The 26,498-nt window shown below is 39.3% G+C and overlaps 1 protein-coding gene across 4 annotated transcripts in view; it reads left to right on the top strand.

Annotated features, from left to right (window-relative positions):
• Window positions 1-26,498, top strand: part of SNX14 (sorting nexin 14) — a 73,670-nt gene extending 47,172 nt beyond the window's left edge. For 3 of the 4 annotated variants that reach the window (XM_080934472.1, XM_080934470.1, XM_080934473.1), the window contains 20 exons: window positions 380-424; window positions 528-608; window positions 700-814; window positions 1,449-1,604; window positions 2,558-2,682; window positions 2,807-2,865; window positions 4,040-4,066; window positions 6,270-6,402; window positions 11,014-11,215; window positions 13,562-13,645; window positions 14,796-14,896; window positions 16,287-16,398; window positions 18,005-18,045; window positions 18,156-18,275; window positions 21,491-21,614; window positions 21,790-21,954; window positions 22,149-22,244; window positions 23,262-23,353; window positions 23,916-23,972; window positions 26,347-26,498. In XM_080934472.1, coding sequence (XP_080790598.1) covers window positions 380-424; window positions 528-608; window positions 700-814; window positions 1,449-1,604; window positions 2,558-2,682; window positions 2,807-2,865; window positions 4,040-4,066; window positions 6,270-6,402; window positions 11,014-11,215; window positions 13,562-13,645; window positions 14,796-14,896; window positions 16,287-16,398; window positions 18,005-18,045; window positions 18,156-18,275; window positions 21,491-21,614; window positions 21,790-21,954; window positions 22,149-22,244; window positions 23,262-23,353; window positions 23,916-23,972; window positions 26,347-26,385 — 1,974 coding nt within the window. In that variant the 3' untranslated portion in view covers window positions 26,386-26,498. The remainder of the gene's footprint in view (window positions 1-379; window positions 425-527; window positions 609-699; window positions 815-1,448; window positions 1,605-2,557; window positions 2,683-2,806; window positions 2,866-4,039; window positions 4,067-6,269; window positions 6,403-11,013; window positions 11,216-13,561; window positions 13,646-14,795; window positions 14,897-16,286; window positions 16,399-18,004; window positions 18,046-18,155; window positions 18,276-21,490; window positions 21,615-21,789; window positions 21,955-22,148; window positions 22,245-23,261; window positions 23,354-23,915; window positions 23,973-26,346) is intronic. The other variant, XM_080934471.1, reaches the window with a different exon arrangement.

Below are 26,498 nucleotides of genomic sequence, written 5' to 3'. Positions count from 1 at the left end.
TGTTGGTCTTAATAAAACAAAACCCTATAAACTGTATACCCATAAACAGAAATTCCCTATTCCCCTTTGAGTCCTTGGCAGTTGTGTAGCGTGTTTTAGCATTCCTCTCCTTGTCAGGTCTTCGTAACAGTCCATTCCATGTGTGTTGGAGTTCTGCTCAGTTATCTGTCCTTTGATGGACACTATCCGTTCTGACTTCAGACAGCGACGACCTTCGATTGTTGGTCTTCAGGAGTCCCTCTGTAATACTCGTATACAGATATTTAGCCAGTCACTGCTGCTTATTTTTCTAGCAAACTTGATCATGTGAGCGTTCTGAGAGTTATTGGCAGAGCGTGACAATGGATTGCTCTGACCCGTGTCTCTCGCTTCCCGTTAGGACACGGTCAATCATTTGCTCATCGTCTTCATCGATGACAGTCCTGTGAGTATTGAGTGCACGAGGCCTTGGAACTGCCTTACGTTTGAACTGTCCGAACCAACCCTAGTGTGAATTTTACTGAATTGATAATTCTGTTTCTTCAAAGCCCGAAAAAGCGACTGAACCAGCCTCCCCTTTGGTTCCATTCCTGCAGAAATTTGCGGAACCTAGAAATAAAAAACCATCTGTGAGTGTTTTCAGCATTAATGTTTTTGAGGTAACAGTTTTAAAATACATTTATATATCTTTAACTTATTTTCCTCTCATATTGTGTCAAGGTGCTGAAGTTAGAATTGAAACAAATCAGAGAACAACAAGATCTTTTGTTTCGCTTTATGAACTTCCTGAAACAAGAAGGGGCCGTGCACGTTCTGCAGTTCTGTCTGACTGTTGGTGAGGCTTCGAGTGCATTTCACTAGTGACTTCTTCACACCTGTTAGTGCAGATCTGGTGTCCCAGCCTAAATTTCACCTGCTAGGTATTTGGAGAGTGACTGAGTTTCTCCAGCTGTCTACTCCTTTCTAGCTGGGGCCTGACCGTATTATTGCCTGCAGTCAGACCCTAAAAGTCCAACGTAGTGATGCTGTGTGAAAGAGCTCAGAATCCAAATCAGCTCCACTTTGTCACCATTTTGTTGGCAATGCCAAGCTGTGATATGGCTCATGGATTTGTGAGAAACTTTGTGAGACGTGTTTTCATTATTAGTGAGCTATCAGACTGTAAAATATCGAAAGACCTTTGATATATGAAACTAATCTTATATATTCTTTATAGGAAATTTTACAAATATGCTCACTGTTCTATTGTAGAGAATTTGCATTGCTATCCATGTTTATATATTTTCTATTAACATAAAAATCCTGTTGAATTTATTTTTTATCTGAGTATTCTACTTCCAACTCCTTTTCTAAAAGCTTAAAATTAATTTGATCGTATTTTCTGCTTTTAGTTAGAATAAGAATATGAAATTTTCATAACAGCATTTATATTAGCTTTTTTTCCCCTCAATCTTTCTCTGATTTGTTAGAGGAATTTAATGATAGGATTTTGCGACCAGAGTTATCCAATGATGAAATGCTATCTCTACACGAGGAGTTGCAGAAGATTTATAAAACATACTGCTTGGAGGAAAGTATTGACAAAATCCGGTTTGACCCCTTCATTGTAGAAGAGATTCAAAGAAGTAAGTCAAAGAGGACAGGGCGTGGGTAGTTGACATAATTTCCATCTGCTGAGTGTTTTTCAAAGATTAATCTATACATTTATTTACTTGATGAAGGGTCCTCTCACTATATAGCCCTGGAGAGCCTGGAATTCACTTTGTAGACCAGGTTGGCCTCAAACTCAGAGATTTGTCTGCTTCTGCTTGGACATTCCAGGTGCTAGGATTAAAAGCATGAGTCACCACACCTGGCACTTTTTATTACTCTAATTATTTTCAAGTGTGTGTGTGTGTGTGTGTGTGTGTCTGTATGTGTGTATTGTGTGTGTATCTGTTCCAGTGTGTACATGTGCACAGGTGCCCTTGGAGGGCAGAGGCTCCAAAGCCCTCAAGTACTGACAGTTGGGAGCTGCCCAACACCACTTTTGGTGACTGAACTGTAGTCTGTGCAAGAGCAGTTATGCACTCTTGAGCACTTCATGTATTTTTAAATCATTCCAGCAGCTGTTAAGATACTTTAAAAAAATAACCTGGATACTTAGAGATCTTTTATAAACTTTCTTAGTTTAAGGAATTTTTTAATATACTTATTTTACTGACAAGAGTAAAGCTCTGAGGAAGAGAATTGTTCACTATAAGCATAACCGAGGCAGGCTAGAAGGGGGATGTCTGTAGTCTTAGCACTGCAGGAGGCACCAGATCTTGCGTTCACGGACAGCCTACCGTACTTGGACATTCCAGTTGAATCTGGCTGCCTAGTGGGACCCTGACACTAAAACGAGTGTCCATAAGCTAAAACGGATGTTTCTCAGAGCTGGAGGTGATTATTCTCATTTCTCATCTAGTAAGATTTCCTGTGTAGGAGTTTCTATTAACATAGTTTGTATGTTTGTTTCCCATAGTGAAATTTAAATGAACATGTTACATTTCTGTTACTCAGAAATAATTTGTACAATTGAAATTTTTTAAAATAGTTGCTGAAGGGCCATACATAGATGTTGTGAAGCTGCAAACGATGAGATGTCTGTTTGAAGCATATGAGCATGTTCTTTCCCTCCTGGAGAATGTGTTCACCCCGATGTTCTGCCACAGTGACGAGGTAAGGCAGGCTTTCTACAAACACTTGATATACTTCACAGGGGCTCGGATAGTGTTGGGTAAGTAGTATATTCCAATGTCAAGTACTGGTTTTGTTAATCCTAATTTGGTTTGTTGTTTTGAAGTATTTCAGGCAACTGTTAAGAGGTGCAGAATCACCCACACGCAATTCCAAATTCAACAGGTAGGCATGATTACCTCTGGGTGTGTACTGGTTTTAACTTGCTGTTGCTGGCTATTTTCTGATAGCATTGTAGTCTTTATTAATGGTTTACCTGAATGGAATCCACCTGATAGATGACTGTAAGTCAGAGGCTCCAGTTCAGTGCTGGAAAGCCCTCTTTGCCCCTTTAAGAGCACCTGATTACTTTTCACACCTTTTTCTAGTTTTAAAATATAAAAAGATAATACAGCCATTTAAAGTATGTTTTTCTTTATATTTACCTAACTTAAGTGCTGTTGCACTTAAGAGAGCTCTACTTCTGATACTTAACGAGTCTCTTATCTAAATAGAATCATTAGAAGAGTTTACTAATTCTTCTATTTTGAAATTAAATTGGAAATTTAGAAGAGCCAGAAAATTTGCTGTTAAATGACTGAACGTATTTAAAGTGGTTTTTATTTTTTGGTTTGTTTACATTTTGTTTACTCGTACTTTAAACTTTTAGTGCACGTATCTAATTTTGACCCACTTTATTGTGCATTCAAAGCACAGCTCTTTAGGAATGTATTTTTTAGCTTCAAGTATACTTTAAAAAGTTGTGGTTTTTGTTTGTTTGGGATTGAATCAAGGACATCATGCTACTAGGCAAACAATGTTACGACTGATATCCTTAGCCCCCAGACATTTTGTTGTATGTATGAGACAAGAGCTTCCTGTGCAGCCTAGGCTAGCCTCAAACTGCAACAGCCCGAGGATGTATCATAGGCGTGAGGCACCATGCCTGGACAAACACTCATTTTTACTCAGGCTAAAATTCTGTTAAGACTCACAAATGAGTACATCTGACATGGGCACAATTCTGTACTGAGCAAATCTGAGCGACTGTTTGTTAGTTTAGTCTCTCTCTATTCTTTGCTGTGTGAAATGGCATATCTAAGAAAATGCTGAATGGTTTCCTGACATACTGATTTTAGAAACATTAGCTATCTCACCCAAACAGCCATGTGCTGTTCTTCCTTCCCTGGGTCGTGTTATTCATAAGGATTTCTTCCTTTTGCAAAGGTGAATGCTGTCCACTTGTATAACTTTGAATCTTTTAAATTTGATTTTGTATTCTAAAGTGAAACATATTTAATATCTGGGCTTTCTCTCTCTCCTCCTCTCCTCATATAATCTCACATATCTCATATTGCAGAGGTAGCCTAAGTTTGGATGATTTCCGGTAAGTCTTGAGCATGTGATTTTTTTTTTCTAGCATAAATTATCTGTTTTAATCTAGAGAGTTCACCTCAGGCAACTTAGGTGCAACTAAAAAGAAAAACTATGAAGCACAAGTGATGTGCCTGCCTTTATATAAATTTACAATAAGGTTTTTAAGTGAATCTCTACTTTGCTTTTAGACACCCCCCGCCCCCACACACACTCTTTCTCCTTGTAGCCCTGGCTGTCCTGGAACTTGTTCTATAAACCAGGCTGGCCTTGAATTCAGAGATCCACTTGCCTCTGCCTCCTGAGTGCTGGGATAAGTGGTGTGCCTGGCTCTTATAAATATTTTTGAAATAACATATAATTGTGAAATAAGATGTTCTGATATTGTTAAGATATTTTTATTATCTACTTACCAGTATCTTTTAAGATTGGTTAACTTCCCTTAGGGATAAGGAAGGTTGCTGAGTAATTTTTAGAATTATTTGTATTTAAAGAATTGTGGGTTTTACCTTTGCCACAGTAAATATAATGGTGTTTCTGTGGATCTAGGCATCATCTCAAATGAGACTTTTGAAAAAGTTACAGTTTAAAACCTATATTGTTTTATAATCTGTAAGTCCTAGAGACTGGAATGGTCTGTGTAGGGTCTAGAAATCTTAGCATTTTATTTTCACCTGGAAGTAATATGGTCATCAGAGTTTGTAATACTAAAACTGTTTTAAAAACCTGCATGATTGCTTTTTAACTGCATGATTGTTTAGATAAAAATAATCTAGTTTGTTTCTAGTGCTATTTATGACTTACTAATAGTTTTCTAACTTTAAAATAAGTTTGATTTGTTCCAAAGACAAAGTATGAAATAATCTTGTTAGAGTAAGTGTGGTATCTTTGAAACATGATCTAGTTGAATTATTTCAGAAGATATGTGGGTTTTTTTTTCTTTTTGTATAGGAATAATAGCTCCCATTGAGTTAATTATTCTAAGCAAATGATCAAGTTTTATAATGGTCTCTAGTTTGGCCTTTGATGGTGGTAGTATTCAAAATTTAAATTAGATAAAAGTTAGAGTTTGGTTTACTGAAACAGAGCATTTTGCATTAATGGTTCAGTTTTTTGCTGCTTTTGGTCTTTCTTTTCTTTTTTCTTTCTAGCTATTTCTGCTTTTGGAAATTCACTTTTGAAAAAAATTGTAAGATTAGTGTTTAATGTTTATAGCAGAGCTGGCTGCTTCTTTGGGACTTTGACTGCTTTTCTTTCCATCACTGCTAACCTTTCTCCTTGACAGCTGTCCATCCATGCATCCATCCATCCATCCACCCATGCATTTGTCCATCCATTCATCCATCCATCCATGCATCTATCCATCTGTTCATCCATCCATCCATCCATCCATCCATCCATCCATCCATCTTCCTTCCTTCCTTTCTCTCTCTTTCTTTTGTATTACTTTGAAGCTAAGTATATTTATTTTTTACGTGATTCCCTTTTGAATATGAGATTATAAAACTGAATTTTCTTCAGCATTTGTCATAAAGATCAATTTTTTTATTAAGCTTTATCTGAAAAATGTAATGGGAAGACCATAGTTTTACAATTTTATATTGTATTATTATTTTAGTGATTCAATGCTTCTGAGTGGTTCTCAACCTGTGGACCACAGCCCCGCCAACAAGCCTGTAGCTCCAAAAATATTTACATTACAATTCAAAACTGTAGCAAAGTCACAGTTATGAAATAGAAATGGAAACAATTTAAGGTGGGAGGGGTCAGCACAACATAAGGGACTATAGTAAAGGGTCGCAACGTTAGGAAGACTGAGAACCACTGCTCTAAATGTAGAGTTTTTAAAAATTGCTTGGCAGATTCATGCCTGTGCATATTCTGACAAAATTCTGTGGCAATGAAAACTCTATACCACTAGGGGGCTATCATCTTTTTAAAAGTTTAGTTCATTTCAGGTTTTGAAGTTAGCATTAGATAAATTTCAAATGCTTGTCAGTAAACTTTGTCTCATGTATTTCCACAGAGAATTTAAATGTTCTAACAGTTTTGGCTCCTGGATGTTGAGACTTAATCAGTAACTGAAAACTCCAAACTCTGTTAATCTTCCTCCAATTTACCATTTCAAAGCTAGTTAGCTTTTTCTTTGATATTGTGTATAGTAGTAGATGCTGATAATTTGCTATGTACCTGATGCATATTTATTTAATATTTAGAAGCACACAAAAAAGAGGAGAATCATTTGGAATCAGCCGAATAGGTAGCAAAATTAAAGGTGTATTCAAGAGTACCACAATGGAAGGAGCTGTGCTGCCTAATTACGGTGTGGCTGAAGGCGAGGACGACTTTGTAAGTGAAAATTCTTCAGTGAAGAAGTTCAACATGTGTACAGTTCTCTGGTTACTATAGCCTTAGGTGTGGGTGTGCTAGCTTATGTTCCCTGTCTTATTTTCTCTCTCAGGCTTCCTTTATATGTGCGTGTCCATTCCTATCATCAGTTTGTACTTTCAGTGAACTTACCCCATTAAACCCTTCCTTAGACCCTCCTTGTTGCTTACTAAGGAAAATAAGCCCAGGCATTTCTAGTAGTCAGACAATTTACTTGTGTGCGCGTGCGCACTCGCATACGGATATAGTTGCATATATGTATGCATGTGTGGAGGCTGGAGGACTAAGGAAAGTGCCATTTCCAGGCATTGTGCACTGTTTTGTTTTGTTTTATACCCCAAGAGTTTGGGTATAAGGTGTGCATGTTTCCACATGTCAGAGGACAACTGGGTAGGAGTCCGTTCTCTCCTGTTACCATGTACGTCCTGGTGATCACCAGGCTTAGCAGTAAGCACCTTTACTGAGCCATCTTGTGCGCTCCTCCCCCACTCTCCCTCCCTCCCTCCCTCCCTCCTTCCTTTCTTCTCTCTTTTTCTTTTTATGTATTTGAGATGTCTCTCACTGACCCGGAACTCATCAAGTAGATTAGTCTGACATGCAGCTGAGAACCAAGGCTCTGTGAATGTCTCCCTTCCTGGTGTGGGGACTATAAGCCTGCACTACTGTGTACAACTTTTTTTTAAAACATGATTTATCACCCTTGGCATAGTGGTGCATACCTTTTATCCTAGTACTTGGAAGGCAGAGGCAGGTGTACATACTGAGTTCTGGGACAGACAGAGCCACGCATAGTGAGGCCCTGTCTCAGAACAAACACAAAAATCAGTCAGTCAGTCGGGGTCTGTCTTACTGTGTAGCCCTGGCTGGCCTGGTACTTACTAGGAGGACCAGGCTGGCTTTGCCTGGCTTCCCCAGTGCTGGGATTAACACCTGATTCACAAGCCTTTTATAAAGGTTCTGTGGATTTAACTCGGTCCTTTTGGTTGCAAGGCAGGCACTTCCTTGAAAGAGGCATCCTGCTAGTCCTTTACTGACTTTTCACTGGGCTTTTGTTTCAGTCTTGAGGTTGTCTTTTCCCAGCCTTATGCTTTAGAGATGTTTGTATAGTTTTAGAGGCTGTAATTTCCCATTGTACACTGTGGAACTTTAGGCTCCCAGGCCTCCTCCTGGGCCTGTTTGACAAGATGCCTTGTTTCCGTGTATTTCCTCTTCACGCTTTTGCGCCTTTCTGGAACTTTGCACACACAGTCACACTTCATGGTCCTTTTCTTCTGTTCTCTACACAGAAAACTTCACAATCACCTTTTCAAATTCACCTCATGTCCATAAACCTTCTCTTGAGTTACCAATACAACGGAGCATTTTCTTTCTTTGTGCTCTTAATACTATTATGGTTATTATTGTTTTGAATATATTATTTGATTAACACATGGCTATTTACATATTTATAATAGGGAGTATAAGATATATGATATAAATGATCCATATGTGTAGGTGCATGTGTATAGAGGCCAGAGCACTAAGTAAGGTGCCATTTATCAGGCATGGTGCACCTCTGTGATCAGGGTAATTGGTATGTCTGACTCCTGATGCTTATCTTTTTTTTCATTTTGAAAACATTCAGGATATTTTGTAAAAGTAACTTTTATTCATCTGATTTAATTTTATTGTAACCTGAGTCTTAACTGCCGCCATCTGCTAAACTAAGCCTAGTCCTGGAGGCTTTTAGCCTCAACAGTCTAATCTAGGCCTAGAATGTTTCCGGCCTCTGAGACTTACTGCTGAATAAACTCACTGTTTCTAGCTCTTTCTGAACTCTGGTTGGCTGGTAACTCATCTGTTCTGGCTCAAAACTCTTCGCCAAACTGACTGATTTTTCAAATTGGTTTTCTCTCAGCTTCTGGCTGAATTGCTGTGCTTGGCCTCAGACTAACTTTGTCAATATGTTCTAATGTGGCTCCTCATTCACTGGCTTGTTCTGTTTTCACCTGTGTCTAGCTTGTTTTGTCTGCCAGCTGTCTCTGTAAAGCTCTCCCAGTAAAACTGCCCTCTTCTCTGCACTGTTCTCTCTTAAGTGGCTTCCCTTTTCTTTCTCTTCTCATGAGAGTTGGGCAGATCCTACCCTGCCAAAATGTTCTCTGATTCGTTACTTTGCCTGCCACTCAATTAGGCATTGCTGTCAAACATGAGTGCTTCCTTCTACAGATTAACTTTATCTTCATTACTTGGAATTAAAGGTATACTAAGGGCATGCCTGTATAGCGGCCAGAGTAGCCATGTTGCTGGATTGAAATCTCACTACACAGTTCTGTACTAGTTATTTTGAAGTGACTGTTAGGAAACATAGTCATCGTATTATTTCCAAAGACAGCACAAGTGGGAGGGTCCTAAGAACGGTGCTACTTAGAGTTTAGAAGCCTGAGCAGGCCGTACTGCTGATCTTATCACTGGCCACATACAATACTGTGCTCCAAAGGAGCTGTGGGACCTTGAGAATTGTTTCCTGGGAATTGCTAGTCTCCCTGGTTTGTGGTTTGAAAAGTCAAAATGATATTGGGCAGTGATACTTGCTTGCTATGTGAGTTTAGGCAAACTACCTAATTTTATTGTGGTTTCCTTCCTTTACAGTGTGAAATGGGACCTTATCTGTCATACATGGGGTGTAGTAGGGCATTAGTCTATGAAGCACTAAGAACAGTGCCTTTCTTGGAGTAAGCACTGTGCACACTATACCCACTGTGCACATTGGAGCACAGTACCAGCAAGGCTCGTAGATATGCCATTGCTCTATGGACACAAGAGAGAAGATCACAGCACTGTAATAACTGGCTAAGGAGTGAAAACCTGCTGCGTAGGATTGTGTCTGGCTGAGGCAGGAGAATCATGTGCTCAAGGTCAGAGAGAGCTGAAGTGAGACCTTGTCTCAAAATAGCAGTGGCAAAATTATTGGAAGTATCTATCTGAAAATATGCTTTTGTCCATGTTTAAAACTAATTTACAGATAAATTTCTGGGACCCCATCTAGCCTTTAAGAACTTAAGGTTCAGTGCATATAGGAAAGGTAAACACAGGAGATTTTACTTTTTAAGTCGAGCTCAGCTAGCCTTATATAAAGCTCTGTCAGCCTTACTTCCCACAGTCTTCATAGAGAAAAGTTTTGAAACAAAACAAAAAAATACTTAGTTTCCTTTATTAACATTTTGCCTAGGTATGGTGGTACCCACTTGTAATCTCCGCATCCTCCTGAAACAGGAGGATGTTTAGTTCAAAACCAGCCTAGGCCATGTAGTTTAGATACCCTGTCTCAAAAACAGACACATAAAACAAAAGGATGAACATATTATTTATAGTAATTGTCCCTTTAACATGACTAGTAGATGTCTAGGTGGGCAGAGACTCAGAAAGACATAAAAGAACTGTGCTTAGAAATAAGTCTTTTTAAAAGGAATTATTTTTGTTTTTAGATATTAAGTGAAATGATAGATACTTGTGGTTTTCAAAGCAAAGAGATAATTTTTTTTCACAATTTTAAAATTTACTAAATTTACCAGGAGTGGTAATTCTAGCACTTAGAAGGCTGATGCATCTGTGTGAGTTCAAGGTCATCCTGGTTACATGCAGTCCCAGGACAGTCAGGGTTGCTTCAGAAAACCCATTTTAAAACAAACAAAAACCCAATTCTGTAGAAGTAATTTTTTTTTCAAATTGTACCTTCTTTAATGTTACAGTGACTATATTTAGACTGCCCTTTCTGTCTAAAAAATTAGTTGAAGTAAATGTTTTCAGGAATGAAGTTTATTTTTAAAATTGTTTCATGGCTCATTCAGATATGCATTGGCAAACTTGAGAAAGGCTATACTGACATGCGGCTGGCATTTGCCACAGGTGCAGCTCATCTGTGCCACTACATCAGGGGCTTGGGGTCATCTGTGAACTTTTATACTCTGACATAAAAGATAGAACTATATATTCATTTTTATTTATCATTACATTTGAACTTTTTTATTTGCATCTTTTAAATATTTTCCACCATCTCTGAAATGCCTATTTTCTATTTTCTTTTATACGTTGATCCATGAATGATATAAAACATGGAGCTGATGCTTAGAGCTTGTTCAGTTTAACATTTTTAAAGTTAATTAATTAGCTAAGTTAATTAATTACTTTTACATTCAGACCACAGTTTTCTCTATTTCCTCTCCTCCTAGTCCCTCTCCTCTACTTCTTTTTCTACTTGTTTAACATTTTTTTAAAAGATTTATTTATTTTATAAATGTGAATATACTGTAGCTGTCTTCAGACACACTGGGAGAGGGCATTGGATCCCATTTCAGATGGTTGTGAGCAAACCATGTGGTCACTGGGAATTGAACTCAGGACCTCTGGAAGAGCAGTCAGTGCTCTTAACCACTTCAGCCCCACAGTTAACATTTTTATCTTTACTTTTTCATAAGAAAATTCTATATCATCTAGTTTCCTACTTTAAAAAAAATCAAATTAGTACACTACTTGAATCTCACATGTGGTTTTGGATGTTTGAGAAACATGAGTTCACCTTGATAACTTTTCCAGATTGAAGAAGGGATTGTGGTACTGGAGGATGACTCTCCAGTAGAAGCTGTGAGCACACCTAACACTCCTCGAAACCTTGCTGCGTGGAAAATTAGCATTCCATACGTAGACTTTTTTGAGGATCCCTCCTCTGAAAGGAAGGAGAAGAAGGAGAGAATTCCTGTGTTTTGTATTGATGTTGAAAGAAATGATAGACGAGCAGGTAAGAGTTCTGAACCTTTAAAAAATTATTATTAAATTTATTTATTCACTTTATAGCCCAATATCAGCCCCTCCTCTCCTCCCAATACCCCCCCCTTTTTTTTTCCAATACCCTTGTAGTTCTCCCCCCATTTCCCTTAGAAGGGGAAACTCCCCTCTTGGTGTTAACCCTCCACACCCTGTACCTTGTCCGCCCACCCAGACCCTACCCACCCCACACATCTGGTTCTGAGCCTTCTTAAGATGCCCATGTCTGTCCTTACTGACTGACTTGTTGCCTGTAACTGTTGATTGTGATGACACATGAGTGTCCAGTACAGAAACAGAATGAAAGCTTACTGTTCCCTTGGTCACTTGCTATCAGCTGATTTGTTCAACCAACCCTGAATGGGTGATGGACACCTTAGAGCACTTAGTGTTCCCTTGGTCACTTGCTATCAGCTGATTTGTCCAACCAACCCTGAATGGGTGGTGGACACCTTAGAGCCCAACAAAAGGAATCTTATATGAAGTTCTTTTACTATTTTCTTTTTTAAGATTTATCTGTTTTTATCTTGTGTGTGAGAGTTTTGCCTATATGTTTATATGTATGTGCCTGGCCTGTAACTGGAGTTACATGTGGCTGTAAACCACGCTGTGAGTGCTGGGAACCAAATCCCGGTCCTCTGGAAGAGCAGCCAGTGCTCAAAACCACTGAGCCCTTTCTCTGGTCCCTCTTCTTACTGTTCTGTCAGTAGTTGTTGTTACTTAGTTATTAATACATCTGCCACTACACTGACTGTATTAGTGTGTGAGAGCCGATGGCACACACGCAGAGCTCACTTGTGGACACTGCTTTTCCTTCTACGATATTGTTCCCAGCTATCAAGAGCCATCTATCAATTTAAACAGCATCCCCTTCCTACATTTTTTACACTTTAACTTTTCATACAGTATATTTTGGTCACGTTTTCCCTCCCGCATCTCCCCACCTTCCTTCCCCCGCCCTCATTATGTCAGTGGCGAAGTAGAATTGCATGGAGCATGGTCAGACACAACTTTCCCAGTGTCTTCCTTTCTGCTGTCTGTCCTTTGGCTGTCCCAGGCGTGGTTGTCATTGAGAAGTGAACATGCATAGTAGCTTAGCCATTGCGCTTGCTTTGCCGAGCTGGTGAGACGTGCAGTGTAAAAGGGAACTCAAAGGCTTGAGCATTTTAGGACTGACAATAGAAACTTAAAGTCCAGGAAGAAGCATCTGGGAGATAAGGAAGGGAAGGGCAGCGGGTTTAGACGTTAGTGAGACTGCTCGAGATCAGGAGCACAGCACCAGTCAGGAGCAGGTGACTGTGAGTGGCTGCTGTGGCGCTTCCTGTCCTCACTGGGCAGCAGCAGCTCATGCTCCGTCCAAGTCATTGTCCTTACCGTAGTCTGATTCTGCTCCGCTCAGTCCAATTCATTGTCCTTACTGTAGTCTGATTCTGCTCCGCTCTGTCCAAGTCATTGTCCTTACTGTAGTCTGATTCTGCTCTGCTCTGTCCAAGTCATTGTCCTTACCGTAGTCTGATTCTGCTCCGCGCCTCATTTGGATCGGCCATATACTTTTGTTACAGGACTTTTTGGATAAACATTTTCAATTTCTATGCTCTATTTTTAAAAATGTGGCCTAATAGTTAAAATGTAAACGTAGTCTAAAAGTAACTATTGTCATGAACATTACAGAGTCCTTAGGAAGCATGACCTCCGAAGGAGAAAATCATGTATTCTTTTCAGCATTTGCTGAACTGACTTTTTGGGGGGGAGGGGTGCGCAGGGAAGTTGAATCTCCAGATATTATGGGCTGGTGAAGTGACTGAGGGTAAAAGGTGCTTGCTGCCAAGTCTGGCAACTTGACTTAGAACTCTGGAACCTACTTGCGAAAAGAGAAAATTGACTCCCAGAAGCTGTCTTCTGCTTTGGAGACAGATAAAAGGCAGATCAGATCTCTGAGTTTGAGACCAGTCTACAGAGTGAGTTCCAGAACAACCAGGGCTACACAGAGAAACCCTGTTCTCAAAAAAAAAAAAAGAAAGAGAAAAGTTGAAAAGTATATTAATCAACACACAAAAATAAATAATTTATACATTTAAAGAATAGTAATTGCATATTTTTAAAAGTTCCTGCCAGCTTTATGATTGTGTTATAGAAAACTACCTGTTTGACATAAAAGATGAAATTTATCAGTCTGTTCTAGATAATTTAGAATTAAAATATGGGATGAACTATGATTATGCGATACCTAAAATATCATAATGTAATATCCTCCATTTTAGTATTATTAATGTTTTACTTTTTGTAATGTGTTGTAAAATTGCTTGTTTTTAATTTGCAGTTGGACATGAGCCTGAACATTGGTCTGTCTATAGAAGATATCTTGAATTCTATGTACTTGAATCAAAACTAACAGAATTTCATGGTATGTGGCTCATTTATAAAAAGCATAATTCGGTGATTGGCCTTCTTAAAAGTTCTTATTTGAGATTTTAAAAAACAACTTTAAATGTACCAGTTGATGTTGACAGTTCTATTGAAAATAAGAATGTTGGCTTTCTGTTTTTTTTTCTTTTTCTTATCTATATCTTAAATTTTTACAGTGCGCATTGATTTTGTTTTTGATGAGATTAAAGGCAGCTGTTTGTACATTAGGAAAAGTGCTATCCAATTTACTTTTTATTTATATTGATGTGGCAAAGAATCATCATTTCATTTGTGTTAAATATGTTCCTGCTGTTAGCCATGTCTTATTTCTTACATTTAAAACAAAGTATGTTGTATCTCCAGTAATAAGGTCTTAGCATCTAGTTCTGGTGGACGAGCTACAATATTGATAATGGCCCATGTTGTTCGTCAGGGACCTCCCTGACCAGTAGTTCATAGGGAGGCATCCCATGCCTGGTAGTTTTTGTACATAACTGATTGCCTCTGGACCAGCATTGTCCACTCACACAGGCTACCTCCGTCCTAGCTTTTTGTATTAGCTTACAAAGTACTGGGTTTCTTTATTTGTTCCTTTGTTTTTGAAGACAGGGTTTCTCTGTGTAGCTCTGCTGTCCTACAATAGACCAGGATAGCCTATAACTCAGAGATCCACCGGTCTCTGGATCCTCAGTGCTGGCATTAAAGGTGTGCACAGCACTGTCTGGCCAAAGAAGTTTGTTTTCACAAGATTTGTCCTTATATTAGGAATTCTGTTTGAGTGACCTCCCACCCCTGCCCTTACTCTTGCTTAAATCTTTTACCCTTGGTATCCCTGCCCCACTCTACCGCTGCATGTTATGCTAGTTTCTGCCCCTCCGCTAAGGCCTCCCATCTCTCATGGACTCAAAGCACTTTTACTTATGTTGAAGTGTAAAAACTTGATAGAATGTTTGGGAGAGTAATATTTTAGATAGCAGGGGACTTTTGGGTCTGAATTTCTAACTTGAAACTCTTGAGTGCATGACGATTACTGAAAACATGATGTCACATCTCCCCAAGGCAGTATGGTGAATCTGAATCTTCATGGTTCTGTCAAATTAAGTGTTTAAGACAGCTGAAATAGTAAGAACTTTATGTACCAATTTCAGGCACATTTCCTGATGCTCAGCTTCCATCCAAAAGGATCATTGGCCCCAAAAACTATGAGTTTTTAAAGTCGAAGCGAGAGGAGTTTCAGGAGTATCTACAGGTACAGCTCACTCTCACGCTTGATTGAGACACTGACCTAACCCTGGTTTGCTGCTCCTCTCCCATGTGCATGTGCTGGTTTCTGTTTTCCTCACTTGTTTCCTCTGTATTCGCAGACATTTATTGTATAAGATAATGTTCTTTTATGACGTTTCCACATGTGTGGAAGTATTTGATCATATTCACTGCGCTCATATCTCTTCGTTCTCTTTTCTCCCTTCTCCACCTCCTGATGGCTGTGTTCCTCTTCCCAAAGAGCTCTCTTCCAAAAAAAAAAAAAAAATCTAGACTCTCAGGAGAGAAAATGCATGGTGTTTGTCTTTCTGGAACCTTGCTTATTTTGTTTAACGTGATGATTCCAGTTCCATCCATTTTCTAGCAAATGCCATCACTTTGGTTTTGTAACCGAGTGAGTCAGGACTGTGCATTCATAACATTTCTTTATCCACTCACCCGATGATAACACTTAGTCTGATTCTGTAAGTCGGCTGTTGTGTATAACATCACAGTAAACATGGATATGCAGAAGTCCCTTGTACATGCATGTTTTCCCCTGTAATACCTGTCCCTGTACAGAATCAAAACACACCTTTTTCTATGTGGATTTTAAAGTGGACTTTTGGCTGGGCATGGTGGCATGGTCTTTAATCCAGGCATGTGAGAGGCAGAGGCAGGAAGATCTCAGTTTAAGGTCTGCCTGGTCTACATAATACACAGCACATCTGGGCCTTAAAAGAAGAGTCTTGATAGGAATACATTGTTTCATTGCAGTTTGAGGATACTGAGGATCAGACTGAGGCTTTTGCACATGCCAGCCAAGCACTCTACTACTGAGCTATGTCTGTGACCCTCCGTACTCATTTGTTTGTTTTTTAAATTAGTGATCAATAAAATACTAGATATTTCCTGGAGAGAGTGTTAACTAGTTTTATGCTAATTAAAAACTTGATGTGAGAGATTTAAAAGGAGGAAAACTTTTGGTATAATAAATATACCAAATTAAATATAATCTTAAGAATTTCAGACTCTGATTTTATGCTTAACTTAGCTTGGGAATTGTTCTTGTTATTTCTGTTATTCAGGTGGTAGGTTTTGTTTTTCACTTTCCTGGGATCAGCTCTCTACCACTTGCCACTTAGAATTGACTTCCATTTTTCTCCATATATGTACATTGTGTTACATAAACTATAATTATTTACAAAATATAACCATAAGCATTGTAAATTATTCAGTGAATAACAGAATTAGTTTAAAAGTCATTTGGTTAGAATAGGGGAACACATTTTGGTGCCTTGTTTTGCTTTTTGTTTGTTTGCAATCATTTTAGAGCAGTTTTGATTTTCCTTCTAGATTTCTAATTCATTTCCCTCCTCTGTTTCTGTTCACTGAAGAAACTTGTGCAGCACCCGGAACTGAGTAACAGCCAGCTTCTGGCTGACTTTCTCTCCCCCAATGGTGGGGAGACACAGTTTCTGGATAAGATACTTCCAGATGTAAATCTTGGTAAGTCTTTTGAGAGAAACATGTATAAGAGGATAAATTGAGAGCTGATGTAGAAATGGTTTTGATAGTATGGCCACGTGACAACTTCCAAAGGACTTAGAGATACGTTATCCTGATTATTTTCCTGGTCACTTCTAGCCACTTATTCTGCCATAGAAAGCATTAGCCAGCAGTGCCCTTGCATAAGTAAGAGCGGTCCTATAAGATGTGTCAGCTAGGGACCTGGGGCTGTCCTAAGTTTGTGTAAGTGGACTCTGAGTTTGTGCAGCAAGATCACCGAGCAACAGATTTCTTAGCCCCATTCTTAGCTATGCATATAAAACCACAAGTGACGGTGTTTTTAGCAGATGCAGAGGTACCTCGCCGTCATTCATTATATGTGTAACTTAAATTTTCTTTTAAAAATCATAGCCTTTCACATTTTATTTGAAGACTCATCTGAGTAGTTTTTCCTCCCTCTAAAAGAAATTTAAGTTGTATGTGACAGTTTTGACTAATTTACAGTTCATTTTCTAAATACTTGATAAAGTGTTCAGGTGTTTAGCATTTTTGATAAGGGAACCTGGAGATACAAACAATAAGTAATTTGTAAAAATGTATATTTTTTCTTCTTTATTTGGAGAAGAGGCCTTGCTACACAGTCTAGGATATTCTTGAACTCTTGATTCTGCCAGTCCCTGGGAGTGGCAGGAGTGTGCTGCTATACCTTCTAGAACAGAAAGTTTTAATCTAAAAACTTAGAATGTAAACTATTCCACCAGCTTGATGTTTTCCAAAATATTCTTAATTGCTTGACTAACTTTAGTGTTTGTTTAAGTATGATATATTTTTCACTGTTTAAAATGTTTTGAATATACTTTTAAAACTTTCTGACTTGTGTGTATGTAATCGCTCCCTGTCTCTCTTCCTCCCTACACCCCCCTCTCTATCTCTCCCTCCCTACACCCCACTCTTTATCTCTCTCTCCCTCCCCCTCCTGTGTGTGTGTGTGTGTGTGTGTGTGTGTGTGTGTAGGTGCCCACAAAGACCAGAAGAGGCCATCAGATCTCTTAGAGCTGGAGTTAAAGTTAGCTGTAAGCCACTCAGAATGGACTGAGACTCCAACTCAGGTCCTCTGAAGAGCAACAAGTTCTCTTAACACTAGTCTGCCTCTCCAGCCCCACTGAAAATTTTCAGAGAATGTTTTTGGGCAAAGCATGCAGCTAATGGTAGACCATTTGCCCAACACGAAAAGGCCCTAGGTTTGGTTCCAGCACCAAGGACAAGAAGGAAGGAAGCCAGAGGAGCAGTAAACAACGAGGGAACAAGCTAGTGAGTGTTGATGCAGAGAGACATCAGATAGAGAACCACCATCTCCTCACTGTGTATTCATACAGCCGTCAGCTTCTGTAGGCAGCCTCGTGTCTGCAGTAAATCCCACATGTGTCTCTTGTAGTTTGCGGTATCACCTTTATTGTAAATTTCTGCTTAAGTGAGAAATGAAGAATTATATACCTTGTCCAGCTTTGGCTTCTTTCTGTTTAAAACTACCTAGTGAAATACTCGTGTGAACAGTTGAATAGTATGTTATTCATTCATAAAATTAATATTTTATTTTTAACTGCAGGAAAAATTATTAAGTCAGTTCCTGGGAAATTAATGAAAGAGGTGAGATATGGACTAATGTATATTTATAAATGATGCTGGCATATTTATTTAATGATGAAGTGTGGTGGCTTTTGTGATACTAAAAGTACATATTTCCTTTGTCCCCACAGAAGGGTCAGCATTTGGAGCCTTTCATCATGAGTTTCATTAATTCTTGTGAATCCCCAAAACCTAAACCGAGTCGGCCAGAACTGACGATTCTCAGCCCCACTTCTGAAAACAACAAGAAGGTATCATAAGTTGTGTGAGGAGACAGTGGATGGTCCTGAAGACAGATGGTGGTGCAGGCTGCACAGGAGATGCTGCAGGGTGGCCCATTCTCAGCTCCGGCTCTGCAGCCTTGCCCTCCCTGGAGCTCTGGTGCCATCATCTCTCTCTGTTTCCAGCATCTCCTAACCTTCTCCTGTGGCCTTCTTCCCCATTCCCACTATTTCTGTCTGTTTATTCTGATCCATCTCCAGCCAAGCCTATTTATTTCTTATCCAGTTTTCTGTTTAAACACATCCAGACTTTTAAAAGAATGTGTAGTTTACTTTTAGAATTAAAAAAAAAAAACATTTCTACTCCAGGTCTACTATTGTTTTCAGTCATGGGTCACTATTTTCTGTGGACAGTTCAGACAAAGCACTTGAGACATCCCCTCACAACCACCACCACCATGGTCTTCTCCTGTGTTGAACATAGAAACTCCATTAAAGAAAAACATAGAGAGAAAAACATATGCAAGAGGAAAAATTAAAGCATGAGCCTCAATTTTTCCCTCTCTTCAGACATCATTGTAAGTTTTCTCAGCCCCATGCTGTAGGAGCTGTGGCTGTAGAGACAGTTAAAGACAGATACAGGCGTACACTGTGTTCCCGGAGCTATCCTGCTTCTCTCCTGGATTCTACCTTCATGTCGAAACTCAAAACTGTCTGAAGATGTCAGAATCTCTTCTAGGTGGGCCTCACTCTAAACACCTGTGAGTGACAGAATATTGGCTCTCAGATGGATAGCATCACAGAGAACTATCCTGGGTAAACATAAGGAAAGAGTAGTGAGGCTGGGGTGTGAGTTGTTAGTGAGTTGCTATATACAGGGCTACATTTGTGAAGCTGAGGCAGATAGTCACGCGGGAAGTTTACTTGGCTGGTGGCTTGGTCTTTAGGGTAAGAAAATTTGGTAATATGTAACAATGGGTCATCATATCTTCATACACTTTGACCTCATGGAAGAAAATAAATTAACAGAAGAGCTTATAACATACAGAGATATTTATTAAAATATATATTCCTTTATAGAAGGAAAACTTTTGTTTAAAGATTTATTTATTTATTTATTTATTTATTTGTTATATATAAGTACACGGTAGCTGTCTTCAGACATACCAGAAGAGAGCATCCAATCCCATTACAGATGGTTGTGAGCCATGGTGTTGTTGGTTGCTGGGAATTGAACTCAGGACCTCTGGAAGAGCAGTCAGTGCTCTTAACCGCTGAGCCATCTCTCCAGCCTAAAAGGAAACCTTAGACTCTAGCATTACAGGCCTGATGAATTATTTGAAAGACTGTTAGCAGCAGGTAAATTATATTAATGCAAAAATACAAAGTACAATACAAATACTTCATCTCCTTTTTGGTGAAAAAGTAGAAAAACTTTTGATAGGTTTTTTATTTTATATATAAATATATACATATTTTTACACATACATACAAATATAATACACGCATGCATACATACATACAAACATACATTTGGACTGGAGACCAAACCCAAACCCACAGCCTCGAGTTTGCAGGCAGGCATCCTACCACTGAGCTGAGCCCTCAACTCCAAGAAATGCTGTTGTTTTGAACCGAAGTTATTTCAGATATGTTCAGTCTCTAGACAGGGGTATGCAACAAGTATTGAAGTTTGGATTTTAGGTTTTTCCCTCTCTTGTTTGGACTTAATGTAAGTATTTTCTAGTGAAAATTTAAACAAAATGTAGGTGGGTAGGAGAAGACTCATCTTCAGATATAGTCAAATACACTTTGTCTGTGGTGGCCACTATTGTATTTCTCTTATCTTCTCTCCCCTGTCCTCTCCCCCATCATCCCCACCCCAGGCAGGGTTCAGTGGGTAGTCCTGGCTGGTCTCTAACACAGAGACCTCTGCTTCCCCACTGTGGGGGTTAAAGGTGTGTGTGCTGTCGGGCCTGGCTTTGGCTCATGTCTCTCCATCTGTTTCTATTGACTGTTTACCTCTGCTGCATCTGTGCTAACTGCTCTGCGTGATCTCCACCACATAGGTCTTAATGTTTGTCCGATGGGTGCATAAATGAATAAACCAATGATTTTGTTAAAATTAGTTGCCCAACATATATTTGACTCTTAGAAAGAGTCATCGCTTTTCATAATTTTTTTATTACTTGGGCTGCTTTTTCCTTTTTGGCATAGGAGCTATGTCTAGGCTGGCTTTGAACTCACTTTGTAGCTGGTAGGTAACCTTGAACTGTTCCCTCTACATTTACCTCATGAGCACTGGAATTACAGGCATGTGCCACCACACACAGGGTTGTGTGGTACTGAGGACAGAACCCAAGCTTCATGCATGCTAGGCAAGTACTTGTCCAACTAAACTAATTCCCAGAACACCCCCCCCCCCCCCCCGTATTGATTCAACTTTTTTGGGCTTGAACTATACAAATGAACTCTGTATAGAGATGAACATTTTTATATCCACCCATTAGTGGGTAATTTGTTACCTTTTAATGATACCAGTATTTAAATTAGCTATTGGTAATATATTTATACACATCACAAATTAAGGAGAGCATCCTTGGGCTGAGGCAGGAGAACTGTCAAGAATTTGAAGTTAGCCTCAGTTACATACTGGATTCCTGGCCAACTGGGACGAAGTGTGAGACCACCAGCTGGGGCTAAGGTCTTAAAAAGCCACCAACAGCAGTGGCACAAGGGAAGGAAGTGTGGGGGTGCATGCCTGTAGAACCGTGCCTCAGGAGGCTGAGAAAGGAGGCTCATGAGTTTGAGGCCAGTCGGAGCTGCATAGCTTTGCCCTGTCTTTGCATCTCACTGAAAAAAAAAAAAAAAACAGTAAAAATGAGGGACAGAGATACAGCTTGGTGACAGGACATTTGTCTGGTTTACTTAATGCTCTAGGTGTAGAACATCTAAGGACCACAGAGCAAACAACCAAGAAATGGGGAAAACAGGAAAAGAAAAGACTCTTTATGGCTAGTGAATTAACTTATGGCAATATGTTACAAACTCCTATGTTATATTTTGAGAGAAATATGTGTTTTTTTTTTTTTTTTTCCTGTAGCTTTGGTCACAAATGTGAAATTTTGAAAGCAGATTTTAACTTTCCTAATGTGTCATTTTGCTGTATTCTTTTAACCTTAGTGGTTATTGTCCATAAATGTAATAAACTATGTCTCTCTCTATTATGTCAACCCATATTTTAGCTTTTCAATGATCTGTTTAAGAATAATGCAAACCGTGCTGAGAACACAGAGCGAAAACAAAATCAGAACTACTTCATGGAGATGATGGCTGTGGACGGGGTCTATGATTACCTGATGTATGTAGGTAAGGCCTCTCGGTCGTGCTGTTCTTCAGTAAACTGCCTCATGGTGCCGATACAGCCCCACCTCAACTCTCACACATTTACTGTGTTGGCCTTGAACATGACCACTGTTACTTGTGTCCACTTATTATCCTGAGCAACAATGAACTTAGTTGATTCTCAATTGATTTTCCTCAGGACGAGTAGTTTTTCAAGTTCCAGATTGGCTTCATCATCTTTTAATGGGAACTCGCATCCTCTTTAAGAACACGCTGGAAATGTACACGGACTACTCTATCCAGTGCAAGCTGGAGCAGCTGTTCCAGGAGCACCGGCTGGTCTCCCTCATAACACTTCTCAGAGGCTCGTATTCATCTCGTCTGTCCATGTTTGTGCTTGTGCTTTAGTTAGGGCTGACAGAGTAAGGATTGTGGCCTTTTGTTTTTCAGTGGGCTTTGGTTTCGTTGATTTTTTTTAGCCAGAATTTCTACTACTAGGATATATACTTTTGTATAAATTGGAAAATAATTGTGTAAATTTCCTGTACTCATTTTTAGATGCTATATTTTGTGAAAACACTGAACCTCGCTCTCTCCAAGATAAGCAAAAAGGAGCAAAACAGACTTTTGAAGAAATGATGAATTACATTCCAGGTATAATATTTAAATAACTCAGTTTTATATAAATTGGCACCCCTTTGAAGTTGCAGTATAGTTATTGAAACGAATTGTTATTGTGAGGTTTTATTTTAGAAATAGTGTAACTCATTAGTAAATGTAATTTGTTCTTTTGCTGGTACTACTAATACTTTGTTTGCGATAGATTCTTGAGCTGCAGCTCAGACTAGCCTTGAACTTGCAACACTTCTGTGGTTTCAGGCTCTTTAGTGTTGGTATTTACACGTAGGAGCCTTATATACTTGGCTCACCCTGAAAATTTAAGACAAAGCAATTTCTACTCACACAATAATCAGGGTTTTTTGAACAAACAAACGAAACAGGGTCATCCGTGTGATTCTAGCTGGCTTGGAACTTACTACGTAGACCAGGTTGGCTTCAAACTTGTATTGATCTATGTTTGCTTCTCAGATGATGAGGTTACAGATGTCCCCCACATTTAGTCATAGACATCTGTTCTCTGTATTTCTATATGTATGTACATAAACACACAATCATCATCTGGAGGAGGTTAAGTCTTGCTTGGGCTGTTGCGGGACGGCTCGGAAGTTGAGTACGTACAGTTCTTGGAGAGAGCATCACATTAGGTGCTTACAGTTGCCCTATAACTCCAGCTCCAGAAACTCTGACACCCTCTTGTGGCCCCTGTGGGCACTTGTGTTCATGTGCGCATCTCTTCACAAACAACACATAATTAAAAGTAAATAGTTTAAAAATAAGTCTTTTTTATCACTTATCCGTAGTTGGTTTCTATGCTACAGTATGGTGACCTGTGCAGTGTGAACTTCTGAAAGGGGGGTTAGTAACAATTACATTGTTGTTGTTTACTTGACCATAAGACTTGTTTCTAGGAGGTTCTTGTAGAAACTGATTTGAGAAGTACTGACGTGGAGCTTTCACACAGTGTCTGGGGACAGAGGAGGCAGGTTTACTTTAAGAGGCGGTTGGTGATGAGTCATTATGAGCCGTTTCATATGTGGGTTTTCTGTTTAGATCTGATAGTCAAGTGTATTGGTGAAGAAACCAAGTACGAAAGCATCAGACTTCTGTTCGATGGCTTGCAGCAGCCGGTGCTCAACAAGCAGGTAAGGAGGCTAGTGTTGGTGTGGTTACTGAGCAGCAGGATGTCAGTTTATTACCTGTATGAATCACTACATGAAATCTAGCCTAATTGAAATAATCTAAACCTTCAGATAGGAAAATCTGCACATACTGTTTTTTTGTTGGTTATCTTTCTTTCGTGTGGCCTACAGAGTTGTTTAAAGTTAATCTATCCTCCTACTAGAAAAATTTTGGATGTATAGAAAATTTATGACATAGTGTAAACATTTTGGAAATTCAAGTCATAGAATAACCATTTAACATTTTTATGTTATAGTTGCTATATATTTTTGTTGAAATGTTAATATAATATCAATTTTATACTTGTTTGTCTAAAATGTGTCCAAAAATTTACATAGAATGGGTGAGGCATAAATATTGTCAGTTTTTTATTCATAAAGGTCTCTACTGTGCATTTAAGGATGGAGCATTCTTGGTGGCATTAGATACGCCTTTGTGCAGCTTGTCCCTGCCGTCTTACATAGAGATTTACCACAGTTTTACTGTCTAGAACCTTACATTTTATTGCATGTCTTTGTGCTGCAGCTGACCTATGTTTTGTTGGACATTGTGATACAGGAGCTGTTTCCAGAGCTAAATAAGGTAACTGGAAAGTAGTAATTTACTCATTCTTCTATGCACAGTTAGAGACAAGAATGTTAGCGAGCCGTTGTGACTGCAAGCATTTGAACAACTTGACACAAGTGGCTCTCTGTACTGTTTGCATCCAAGATGCCCAGACGTAGAGTAGATTTGAGGAGCAGGCCTGGGACAGTCTCGGCCTAGTCTTCCATTTCTCATTATAAGCAGATATGTGCTTTCAGCTGAATATGTGACTAATCTTATCATCTAAATGGGCCTAGATGTTCAGATAATCATCTGCAATATTATCTGCTATCTACATCAGAGACTTGAATGTTTTTTCAACATGGATCTATGAGTCCAAGAACACAAAATGATTTGGGGTCAGACCATGGTGTTCTTACTATATTTAATATTGAGGATATTGAGTTTTTCTTCTTTCTAAATATAATTGAAAATTGTGTTCTTCTAACATTTCATGCATGGATACTGCACACTTTCCATTAACCCTTTAACTCCCTCTGGACCCCTCTCAATGATCTGCCTCCCAATTTCTTTTCCTTTAAAATAACCCACTGAGTCTAACTAGTGTGAACTTTATGTGCATGGGTGTGGGGGCATCCACTGGAGCATGAGCAGCCTACCAGTAGCTGCATTCCTATAAAGGACACCCCCCCCCCCCACAGACAGGGTCATTCTCTTTCTCAGCCATCAACTTCCAGTAGTTTCTCAGGAGTGAGGCTCTTGAGCCCCTCCCACATGAATCCTGGAAGTTTTGCTGGCTTTGTTTGTTTGTTTGTTTGTTTGTTTGTTTATTTATTTATTAGTTTCTTTTTAAATTGATAATTGGTTGTGTATGTGTGTATGAATGTGAATACATATATAAACACACCACAATACAAGTATGAAGTTCACAGGAAAACTTGCAGGGCTGGTTCTCTCTTTGTGGGCGTCAGGGACCGAACGCAGGCTGATATTTACTTATTTATTTTTGAGATGCTGGTGATTGAACCTAGAGCCTTATGTACGACTGTTTCATTTTGTACAGGTGCCTACAGTGACTGTGAGTTTGAGTGTAACACTCCTCCCCATCACAGCACTCCTCCATCTTCAGGCTCTGGCATTCCCTCTTCCTAGATGTTTGCTGAGCCTTGGGAGGTGGGAGTTGATACACATGTCCCATTTAGGGCTGAACTTTCACAGTCACTAACTCTCACTGTGCTGTAGCTGCTGCCCACAGCAGAGAAGCTCCTGTGAGTAGGGCTGAGAGCAGGGCCAATCTATGGTTTAAATACAAATATTTAGAAGGTACTTGGGACAACAAGGCTTTTTAGCAACAATACCGGGCTCCCTCCTAGGGTCTATGACTCCTCCACCCATTGATTATTGACCAGATTTATAGTAACAGACATGAGTTCCCTGCTGTGGAGCAGCCCTCAAATCAAATCAAAAAACTTTCTTTTAGTTCCATAACAGCTTTGCTGCTGTTGTCCTGAGGGCATGTCTTGTCTGGCAGGTTCATATTGTAGCATGCAGGGTTCAGCATTTGTTGCTTGGTCCACCACTGATTGCTCTTCTTCCCTATCCCCAGTTAGCTCCACGTTGAGTTCTCTGTGGACTGCAATTGGAGTGTGTAGAGACTTACTGTCCAGTATGGTGGGCAAAGAAGCAACCATATCTCTATTTCTAAAAAAGATTTATTTGTATGTGTATGTATGTATGTCAGTGTGTATCTGTGTATGTGAGTGTGAGTGTCTGTGTGTGTGTGTGTGTGTGTGTGTGTGTGTCTGAATGTGTCTGAGTGCACATGTGGAAATAAAGTCATAGCAATTCTCCTGTTGTCTTAGGAGCTGTGGTGAACTGTGGTTACAAGCACGGTGTTTGGTTTGTCACATGGGTGGTGGGATCAGAACTCTAGTTCTCATGATTGCACAGCAGGAGCTGTTAACTGCTGAGCCATCTCCCAGCTGCTTTACTTTTTGCCTAACCCCTTTAGTTAGATGAAAAACAAAACCCAAAACTATTGGTCAGAGGTGTGGCATTGTAATTCAGACTCACTTCTATAGGGTAGGAAAACCATATTTGGGCTGTTGTAAGTTTTCACATTTTAGTAATAGTAAATGTATTTAAGGAGGGTAGAAATGTTAGGTAGTTTATGTTAAGTTGCATTGGAATGAATACTAGAAAGCTTTCAGTTCTGAGGTTTGTATTAGGTCAGTGACAAAACACTGCTGTTTGGATCTCTCTCTCTCTCTCTCTGTGCATGTGTGTGTGTGTGTGTGTGTGTGTGTGTGTATGTGCGCCTTCACCTAGAATATTATTATAGTAGAGCTGTTGGGGAATTAATAAACCCTATGCTATTATCTCCTATTAAATGGATTTATTTTTACTTTAGGTACAAAAGGAAGCTGCCTCCATGACATCCTGGATGTAAACACTTGGTATAGAATAACATGCCAGTATAATGGAACTGTACTTTTCACTTTGTATATTTTTATAAATATCATGTACTTTAGTGTTTGAAATATATTTTTTGTTTTAATGAAG

This window comes from Micromys minutus, assembly GCF_963924665.1.
Source record: "Micromys minutus genome assembly, chromosome: 21".
NCBI classification, from domain to species: domain Eukaryota; kingdom Metazoa; phylum Chordata; class Mammalia; order Rodentia; family Muridae; genus Micromys; species Micromys minutus.
The sequence above is the reverse complement of the archived record's forward strand: the minus strand, read 5'-3'. Positions and strand labels throughout refer to the sequence as shown.